General features: G+C 60.8%; 1 protein-coding gene across 1 annotated transcript; it reads left to right on the top strand.

Annotated features, from left to right (window-relative positions):
* Positions 1–5567, top strand: LOC306811642 (digestive cysteine proteinase 1-like). Its single transcript, XM_079325560.1, has 11 exons — positions 1–169; positions 1249–1308; positions 1536–1628; positions 1705–1877; positions 2541–2784; positions 2857–3049; positions 3141–3334; positions 3917–4008; positions 4091–4252; positions 4687–4876; positions 5197–5567. The coding sequence occupies exons 1-11, from the start codon at positions 118–120 to the stop codon at positions 5382–5384; spliced, it is 1641 nt and encodes a 546-aa protein (XP_079181686.1). The 5' UTR covers positions 1–117; the 3' UTR covers positions 5385–5567.
* Positions 5568–10119: the final 4552 nt, after the last annotated feature.

The following is a 10119-nucleotide window of genomic DNA, read 5'->3' on the forward strand; positions in this document are numbered from 1 at the left end:
GTTCCTTCCCTCCTCCGGGGAGGGCCCCAACTTCTGCATTGGCTCCGCCGGGTTTCGCCGCCGCTGGCTCCAGCTTAAAGCTGAGCAGCCGGAGCCGGGCGAGCCGGGGCGGCCAGGATGGGTTTTCTCTGCTGGCTCACGGCCTCTGCACTCTGCATCGCCGTCCGGGGTGAGTCTGCCCCACTCTGGCACCGTCACCGCTGGGGACAGCTGGGAATGGAAGGGAAACTGGGGACCCCATCAGATCTGCTCCCGCTGCCCCGCAGGGGAGGTTTCAGCCTGGGGAAGTGGTTTTATTGCTTGTTGGGCCCCAGAATTCGCAGTTCCTCCAAGACACAGCTGGGATGGGTGGCAAAGAGGGCGGGGTGGGGGCTTGGTGGGGCTGGGGGCATGAAAGTAAGAATAAATTGCGGCTTTAACCAAAGGGGTTTAACCCAACCAGGCAGGGCAGCCAAGTGTGAGGGGACGGGGTGGGGCAGGGCGACCACCAGGGGTGGGCAGGGGCTGGGACTCCCTTTCCATAAAGCCGAGGAGGGTTGGAAGGTGGCTGCTCCCCCAAGCCTGGCACTGTCTGTGGGTGCCCAGGGGCGGTGGGTGACGGGTGCGGATGGCACAGCCCGGGGGGCAGCTGGGGTCTGCTCATCCCCGCCTCCCGAGGGCTGGGACAGGTCTGTCCCGGACTGGACAGGTCTGCCTCGGCTGTCCCGGGATGGACAGGCACTGTCTGGGTCCTGGCAGGTGCTGCCGGTCGCCCCCGGCGAGGAGGAAGATGCTGAGGGAGGGAAGGGCTCATTCCCAGCAGTTGTGTTGGCGTGGGGTTGCACAAGCTGGGAGCCCGGAGGGAGCTTGGGGAGGTCACTGGAACATGCCAGGCAGAATCTGTAAGGTCCCTGGCGCCCCTCAGCCATGCCCTGTGTGTTGGGAACAGCTTGGCTGGGTCCCACTTTGGAGACATTCAAAGCCAGGGCCAGCAATGCTGGGGGTGACACTGGGGCATCACCCCAACGGGAGCTGGGGTTCCCTGGGGGTGCAGCAGGGCACGGCTTGCTCCAGTGTCCGTAGGGGCCATGCCCATGCGTTTGTGTCCACGGTGTCAGTGCCTCCGTCCCTTGGATGTGCCTTTGGATGAGCTCAGGAAGCTCTTTGAGCCAAGCAGGGACCCCCAGGCTGCAGGGAGGGGGAGCACTGGCTTGTCTCAGCTCGGGGGGACACTCACAGCCCCCCTCACCTGCCCTCTCTGCCTTTCAGGACAGGACCTCGGCCTCTCCCGCCCACCCCCTCAGTTCGGCTCCATCTACCATGTCCGAGGTAACGGGACCCCGCAGCCCCTGGGGGGCTGTGCAGCACGGGCAGGACCAGGCTGTCCCAGTGCCAGACTGGGGCAGCTCCCGCAGCCGAGCGCCTCTTCCTGACCCGTCACCCGTGGGGGCACTGTCTCGGTCAGCTGTGGGTCTGCAGACTCTGGGGGGCTCAGGGAGCAATGCTGGGGTGCTGAGCCTCGGGGCTGACCTGTGTCCTGTGCCGGGGGCTCGCAGGGGTCATTAAGCTGCCCTACGCCGAGATCGAGGAGCCCTTCGAAGCCTGGTACAACCTGACGGGGAACAAGAGCCGGATCCAGTACTACGGAGGTAAGGGGTGGGCACCAGCGGCGGCCAGCCTGCCCCAGCAGGGCTCCCGTGCCTCAGTGTCCCTTCCCTGGCACAGGGCAGGTGATAACCTACCAGCTGGCAGCGGTGAAGCCCTACGGGATGAGGTACAAGATCACGCCGGAGACCACCGAGAAGGAGGTGAACGCCAGGAAGTGCTTCCAGCTGCCCGGCTCCAAGGAGGACGTGGTCACAGCTCAGAGCGTCTTCCCCAGCATGAGCGGCTTTAAGGTGGGACAGCTGAGCCTAGGTCTGACCTCCCAAAGCATCTCCAGGCTGTGCCAGGGCTGCTGGGAGAATGCTCCTCTCTGTCCGAGGGCTGCAGGGCGCTGGGACCGGCCGGGACCTGTCCCCACACCCCAGGCTGCGGGGAGGGTCACTCCTGGCTCCTTTCCCAGCTCCGTGCTGGGACGTGTCACATCCCACACAAACGCTGGCATTTCGGCGTGGTTTGGGCAAGTCTCTGCATGGCAGCTCAGCTCCTGGCGGCCCCAGCCTGCGTCAGGGCTGGGCACAGCGCGTGAGCAGCGGGGACAGCAGGCTGTCACCGAGCTGGACACCTGCCTGCGTGGCGAGGGCTTGGAAACGCAGGGAAAACCTGAAATCTTCTCAGGTTTATGGGGAAATGGTGCAGCCAGACCCCTGCTTTGGGTGCACAGGGTGCTGTGCACAGTGCAGGGTCCCCAGGGTACTGCTGAGCGCACAGGGATGTGCTGCACCCCGTATCCTTGCCCCAGTTTCCATCCCACACCTGGCTGTGTGCTTATGGCCATGGAGCCACTGGATCCATGCGGGGAGCCTGGTGTGGGCGCTGGCCTGGGCGAAGGGGCTGAGTGGGCAGCGGGTGGCCCGGGGGAGGTTGGGGTCCCCTCCCTGAGGCCGTGTCCCCCCCAGTTCCTGCGGGAGGAGTACTACGAGGGCCGGTACTGCGCCGTGTGGCAGAACGTCACCCGCTGGGCGCAGAAGAAGAACGTTTACACCCTGTGGGTGACCAACTCCAGCTGCGGGGTGGCCCCCGTGCACTACGAGATGCGGGGCTACAACAGCCTGCTGGGCTCCCACTACGACAAGTACGAGATCGCCTACACCGACTTCGACAACAGTTACCCCCCGTCCGTGTTCGACCTCCCCGTGAACGGTGAGCCCGGCAGGACCCCCCAAATCCTGTCCGTGGGGCTCGGGCTGACCGTGTCCCCCCTCCGGTGTCCAGAGACCAAGTGCGGGGAGCTGCCGGGGAGCGCGGCGGAGCACCGAGTGCTGGCGAACCCCATGGAGGATCTGGTGGGGCAGCACCGGCCCTGGGCGCACCGGGCTTTCCACGAGTACCGGCGGCAGATGGGGCGGCGCTACGGCTCGGTGCGGGAGCTGGAGCAGCGGCAGAGCATCTTCGTGCACAACATGAGGTACGGGCGGCTGGGGGTGACCCCTCTGCCGCGCTGCTGATCCCGGGGAGGCGGTGGCAGTGCCACTGCCGCTGTCCCCACCGTGGTGCAGGTTCGTGCACTCGCGGAACCGCGCCGCGCTGTCCTACACGCTGTCGCTGAACCACCTGGCCGACCGCACCCCGCAGGAGCTGGCAGCGCTGCGGGGCCGCCGCCGCAGCGGGACCCCCAACCGCGGGCTGCCCTTCCCCAGCCAGCGCTACGCCGGCATCATCCTCCCCGAGAGCCTCGACTGGCGCATGTACGGTACGTGCGGGCTCGGGGCAGGGAGCGCTCCTCAGCCTGAGCCCCGCAGAGCCGCCCTGCTGCTCACCACAGCCTGCGGGCTGTGCTGTCCCTCGGGCTGCACATCTGCGAGTTGGTGAGACACTGGAACAGGGGTACAGAGAGCCTGGGGCTGTCCTAGGCCAGGCTGGACGGGGCTTGGAGCAACCTGGTCTAGTGGAAGGTGTCCCTGCCCACGGCACGGGGTGGAACACAATGGTATTTGAGGCCCCTTCCAACTGAAACCATTCTTGTCTCTGTGATTAAAGGCAGCTGGGTCAGCACTTGGCCCTGAATTCACTCTGGTGTCCCAGGGACAGATGTGACACCTGAAGCAACATCTGGCTTCACCCATGTCCTCATCAGCTGGGAGTGACACCCCAAATCCTGCCCCTAGCCAAGGGCGGGGGGGGGGTCCCATGTTTGCTGGTGCATTCCTCCCTTCTCGGTCAGCACCAAGATCTGCCTGTGCTGCCTCTGGACCTCAACTCCTGTCTCAGTTTCCCTTCCACCTGCCTCCATCCCTTGGTGTCAGCCCAGTTTCTCCTCTCCCACTGTCCCCAGGTGCTGTCACCCCTGTGAAGGATCAGGCTGTCTGTGGGTCGTGCTGGAGCTTTGCCACAACGGGAGCCATGGAAGGTGCCCTCTTCCTCAAGGTGGGAGCAGGGCTGTGCCCCACACTGTGTGGACAGGCCCTGGAGGGTGCCTGTCCCCATCCTGCCCCGTGTCCCCCCGCAGACCGGCGTGCTGACCCCCCTGTCCCAGCAAGTGCTCATCGACTGCTCCTGGGGCTTTGGGAACTACGCCTGCGACGGGGGCGAGGAGTGGCGAGCGTACGAGTGGATCAAAAAGCACGGGGGCATTGCCAGCACCGAGTCCTACGGCACCTACAAGGGGCAGGTGAGGGTGGCCCCTTGTCCCTGATGGCTCTCTCAACATCTTGGTGCTTTAAAGCCAAGGTGGGATCCAGCTGGATGCCCACAGCAGGCTCTGGAGATGAGGGTGGCACCTCGTCCCCAAGGCCTCCGTGGGTCACTGTCAAAGCCAAGCCCCAGGGCTCATCCAGGCGGTTTTGTCACTGTGTCCCCCACTGTCTCTGCTTGCAAAACAGGGACAAGGGTTCTCCACCTGTGTGTGGGGCCATGAGTCACTGCATACCTGAGGGTACCCAGGGATGGAGCAAAGCCCCTGCTTCCATCAGGGTCAGAGCCAGGATGCTCTCACAGCCCAAATTCCAGGTCCCTCCCTGCACCTGCAGGGTCAGGTGGGGAGGGAGGGTCCCAGCGAGGGGTCCTGGGGCTCCTGATGACACCGTGTGTCCCCTGGGTGTGCAGAATGGCTTGTGCCACTACAACCAGTCTGAGATGCTGGCCAAGATCACGGGCTACGTCAACGTCACCTCGGGCAACATCACAGCAGTCAAAGCTGCCATCTACAAGCATGGCCCCGTGGCCGTCAGCATCGACGCCTCGCACAAGAGCTTCTCCTTCTACTCCAACGGCATCTACTATGAGCCCAAGTGCGGTGAGACCAGCAGCACGGGGCACGGGAGCTCGGGGTGCCAAGGAGAGGCCAGAGCACCTCAGTGCCCTCTTTTTGGGCAGGGGAGGGGCGGAGGGGCTGACCCTGAAGTCCTCTGCAGCACTGAGGGTAGCCCTGGGAGCGGGGATGCTGTCTGCCCTGGGATATCCTCTGCACTGGGGTTCCTGGACAGGGGTGCTCTCCAGGCAGGGATGGCCCCAGAAGGGAATGGTCTCTGGGCTGGGATGTCCTCTGCACTGGGTGCTCAGCAGCCAGGGACAGTCTCCGGGCAGGGCTGAGCCTGTGCCGTGTCATTCCTGCAGACAACACCCCGGGGTCACTGGACCATGCAGTGCTGGCTGTGGGCTACGGAGTCCTGCAGGGAGAGACCTACTGGCTCATCAAGAACTCCTGGTCCACATACTGGGGCAATGACGGCTACATCCTCATGGCCATGAAGGACAACAACTGTGGTGTGGCCACCGAGGCCACCTACCCCATCCTGGCCTGAGCCACCCTGGCTCTGCAGCGAGAGCCCTGGGCAATATTCTCAGCACTCAGCCCTGGATCAGGCCCTTGGTGGAGCCATCAGGAAGCCAGGGACACAATGGGACAGGTCCATTCAGTGTTGGACACAGGGTAGGATGGGGACACAGCACTGGCCTTGCCAATAAAGACACTGGAAAAATACTGGATGGCTTCTACAGGAAGGATTCAATTGCTGCCCACACAGCTGTGCCCCCTGTGCCCTAGGGACACATCCTGTACAGATCCCTGTCCCCAGCCTGGTTTTCTTGGTCCTGTGGGACCCTAGGGGCCTCTTGGGGAGGGGGCAATCCCACCTGGCAGAGCCAGCTGGCTCTCATAGCCAGGCTGACACCTGGGGCAAGGGGAGAGGCTCTTCCAGCTCTGAGGTGGAGCACAAACAACCCCAGGGATTTCTGCTGAGATGAGAAATTCCTGGCATGGGGAGTTGGGGAGGGGGAAAGCCTCCCCCCTGTGCCCCAGTGCCCGAGTGCCTGCTGTGGCTGTGGCTGTGGTTTTGTCCCCTGGGTGTTTGCCAGTGCCACCAGCCGGGCACCTTCACTCTCTGGGGCTGCTCCCCTTTCACATCGTGGCTGTACCTCGGCTGGGTGCTCTCAGCTGGGGCTCAAGCCATCCTGGAGAGCAGGATCAGTGCACAGGGTTGCTAAAGCAGGTGGGAAGTTCTCCCTGCCCTGATGCTGGCAGACTCCCATCCCTCTGGATGTGCCTCGGCAGGGCTGGGCAGCCCTGGCAGTGGTGGTGGTGGTCCCTGGGGCAGTGCTGCAGCACAGGGGGCTCCAGCTGAGCCCTGCACCCCGAGGTGCAGCTGAACCCAGCCCAGTTCATGCCCAGTGGGGCGTGCATCCAGCCCAGCGAGCCTGACTGGCTTTGTCTGGGGCTCCCTGTCACCTTGGGCTGGGGGCCAGCTGGACAGGCAGGTGACAGGCAGGAGGGGTGAAGGCCACAAAGCCAGGGCTGCTTTTCCCTGGCTGCAAACTGCTACAGGGTGGGGAGGACACAGGGACACCCCCAGCACCCTCGCCCAAGCCCATTGGGCTCCAGGGGTGGCTCCCAGGGAGAGCTGCTGGCACTGCCAGGATCTCTTCCCAATTCCAGAGCCCATCTGGCAGCTGGCATCTGGGAAGGGAAACCCAGAAGAAGGAAAATGTCTTGTGGCTGCATCTGCACAGGCTCTACCTTCCCCAAAATGGGGTTTTGATACCTGAGAAGTGATATCCCCCACAGCTACACCCCAGTTTTGTACAGCAAACCACTGGCAGCACCTGGGGAGCTGCACTTCCCTCCAGGTGACACAACTGCTCCCATCACTGCTGGCAGGTCGTCACACTCCCTTCTTTTCTTTTACTTGCTCACCTGCTTATTTGACAATTTGCTGATTGTTGAAGGGGTCTTTAATCATTCCCAGCAGGGAGGCAGGCTGGAATTCGTGTCTGGGAGAGGAATGATCACTGCACAGGGATAATGTGGTTTATTCCGTGGGAGTCCAGGTCTCCAGATCTTTGATTGTCTTGACTGCAGTCAATAAAACATGCTTTGACTTTCAGGAAACCATGACTTTCAGGCTCCCTTTGGATAGGAGATGTCCTGAATTTGCTGCTGAGCACAGAGGTGCCTTCGAGAGCTGGAGGTTTTGTATCCCCAGGAAGCATTTACTGAAATTCTGCACTCATGGCATTAGGGATACTGCAGTCCTGAGCGTGGGTAGTTTGGCTGGCTGGGAACTTAAAAAAACATCTATTTATTATATTTGAAAAAAGAAAAACAAAAAAGGGCATACCTGAAGGGAGGCTTGCTGCTTGCAGAGCCAGATGTAGGTTCTGGCTCCCAGCCTGGTTGAGCTGTGACCTCCACACTTCCCTGGACACTCAAAGCTCAGAGTGGCTCCAAGTTTTGCAGAGCACAGCAAAGCACAGCTACTCTGAACTCTGCTATTTATTGGAAGCAAAGCTGGCCTGAAGCTCTCTATTTAAGGTTTCCCTTGGAAGAGGCACCTTGCAGGAAACTCCCCAAATCTGATACCTTGGTGGCAAAGTATTAGCTCAGGTTGGTGCTCAATGGAGTGAGCACTGCTCAGAGTGGAAGATGAGAGGATTTGGGACCCACCTCCCATGCCCCTCCTTGAGAACCCCATCTCTTTCTCAGTCTGTGGGGTTTGGGAAGTCTCCTGAGGTCAGGGATGGTGGTAGCCCTCAGTGGTTGGCTTCCAGTCCTGCCCCAATCCTCTATTAGGTGTTTGTCATGGTCTCCACTGCCTTGGGGCCCCCTCCTCGTTCAGCTGCTCCTTTTTGGCATCTGCCAAGCAGGAGGTTGGTGCTCAGGCACTTAAACTGGGCACAGGTGACATCTGCCTGCACACTGAGCCCTATTGAGGCTGTCCAGGCCCGTGGTGGCTCATGCTGGAGGTGGGAGCCTGCTCAGCCTCTAAACAGCTCCTCAGTCCTGCCTGGTGCCCTCCTTTAGGAATTGCTCCATGCAGATGCTCCCAAACGGCTGCCAACCCTCACCAGCCAGGTGAGTGTCTCTATGTGTGGCTTCCACCCCAGCAATCTCCTGGTTCATGCTGAGATGGAGATGCTGACACTGCTCATGGCCCGTGCTGGAGGCTGCAGGACAGGGCTGTCACATCTCATTCTTTACTGAGAGGGTGGTCAGGCATTGGAAGGCACTGCCCAGGGAGGTGGAGGAGCTCCCACCCCTGGAGGTGTCCGAGGAGTGACTGGACATGGCACTGGTCTGTGTGAAAAGCTGGGGATCAGTCCAAGGGCAGACTTGATGATCTCAGATCTTTTCCAGCCCCAGTGATTCTGAGATTCTGTGACTGGAGCCCCTCAGCACAGCCACGGCAGCAATCAGCCTGGCTTTGGGAGCTGCTGAGATAAGCTGGCACGGGGATGATCCTTTCCCCTCCTGCCCTGGGATGGGGTTAGCAACCTTGGGGCGATCTCTGCTCCTTGCTGGGCTCCAACCCACCCAGCCAGGGCCAGCAGGACACGGGGAACGAGGCAAGACAGAGGTCACCACCACAAGCAGCTCCTGGGAGGAGCTCTGCTTGCAGTGAAACAGCTCCTCTGTGGGTGAGAGCATCCAGATCTGTGGGATCAATCTGTCCACACATCCAGAAACGCAGGGTGGGCTGAGTTTGCCAAGCTAAATCATTCTCTGAGGAAGGGCGGCTGGGATTTCATCTGGGTTTGGTTTCTGGCCCTGCCCTGGCTGTCCTGGATACGGCATTTCCCCCGAGCAGCTGCACTCCAGCACAGACCTCTGTGCTGCAATGCCAGGTGGCCACAAAATGTGCTCCAGCCCAAAGTCTGGCTGCCTTTCCCTGCTGGATGAATTATCTGTGAAAACCTCTCACGGCTCGCACAAAACAAGGTAATTATTCAGCAGGCGGGGGACACGCAGAGCCAGAATGTGGAATTATTATCTGTTAGTGATTTACAGAGAACCACAGACGGTGTCAAGGAACAGCAGCTGAATCAAACTTGCTTTGGCAGCCTCGTGGCTCCCAAATGCTGCAGGCCATCCAGAGGGGCTGATGGAGAGCTCTCAGCAGTACCCCTGTGCTGGGGAAGGGGCTCCTGGGGCTCTCAGTCTCCCAGGACAGAGCCAGCCGGTCCATGAAGGGGAAGGATGTGCCTTACATAAACCCCTGAGGTTTTAGGATGGCAAAGACCATGATCCAGGGGAGGCTTTTGCTGTCATACACAGTAACCAGAGGTTTTTGGGGCACAAATAGAAGATGTGCCTGCCCATGGCAGGGCACTAGAGTGAAATAACCTCTGATTCCTTCCACCCAACCCATTCCCCAGCGAACGGGTGCATCTGATAGATCTGAACAGCCTCCTCAGCTCTGAAGATTGAAACTGCCTTGCTGCCAGTGCAGCTCTGCTGGAAAATCACCGAGGCAGCAGCTTTCCAAGCGTTTCTTCTCACACTTCCTTCAGTAGCAGCTTTGCAAACTCTCTTCCTCAGCCAAATGCTTCTCCCTTGGCACCCGTGACTGCTCTGGCAGGTTTGTTGTTCACATTCTCAAACCAAATCATTCTTTTTCCTTCAGCCCCAGGTATTTGCTGCTCCATACCCCCCACACCCTGACTTTTAGGTTGTAGTTGACAGGGTAAGGGGGAATGGATTCAAACTGAAAAAGAGCAGGGTTAGATTTTATGTTAGGAAAAGATTCTTCCCTGTGTGAGGGTGTGAGGCACAGGAGCCCAGAGCAGCTGTGGCGGTGCCCAAGGCCAGGCTGGACGGGGCTGGGACAGTGGGATGGGGTTTAAGGTCCCTTCCCACCCAAACCATCTCAGGATTCCAGGATTTACTGTAACCCAGCGCAGGCAGCGCTGCCCTTCCCCGCTGTGCCGTCAGACCCCAAAACCCGAGCGTGCCCAGCCCTCCAGCCCCGCATCCACCCGCCCTTCCCCGCAGCCCTGCGCGGCAGGTTTGCCCCCAGCCCGCCCTGCCCCCGCTCCCACCGACGGGCATGTCCCGACCCCAGCCCCGCACCCCGCACAGCGCCACTCCTCTCATGAAATCCAGTGTTTCTCCTGCACACAGCACATTTGCCCGGTGATTAAAACGAGTCCCCGAGGTAGCCAAGCACAGCAGAATTCCGGTTCATTATGCACACCCACGCAGCCAAGCTCAAAACCCAAGACACTCCCCCAGTCCTTCTTGGGAAAGCCTGAGCAGCTCAGATT

Source organism: Erithacus rubecula (genome assembly GCF_903797595.1).
Source record: "Erithacus rubecula genome assembly, chromosome: 23".
NCBI classification, from domain to species: domain Eukaryota; kingdom Metazoa; phylum Chordata; class Aves; order Passeriformes; family Muscicapidae; genus Erithacus; species Erithacus rubecula.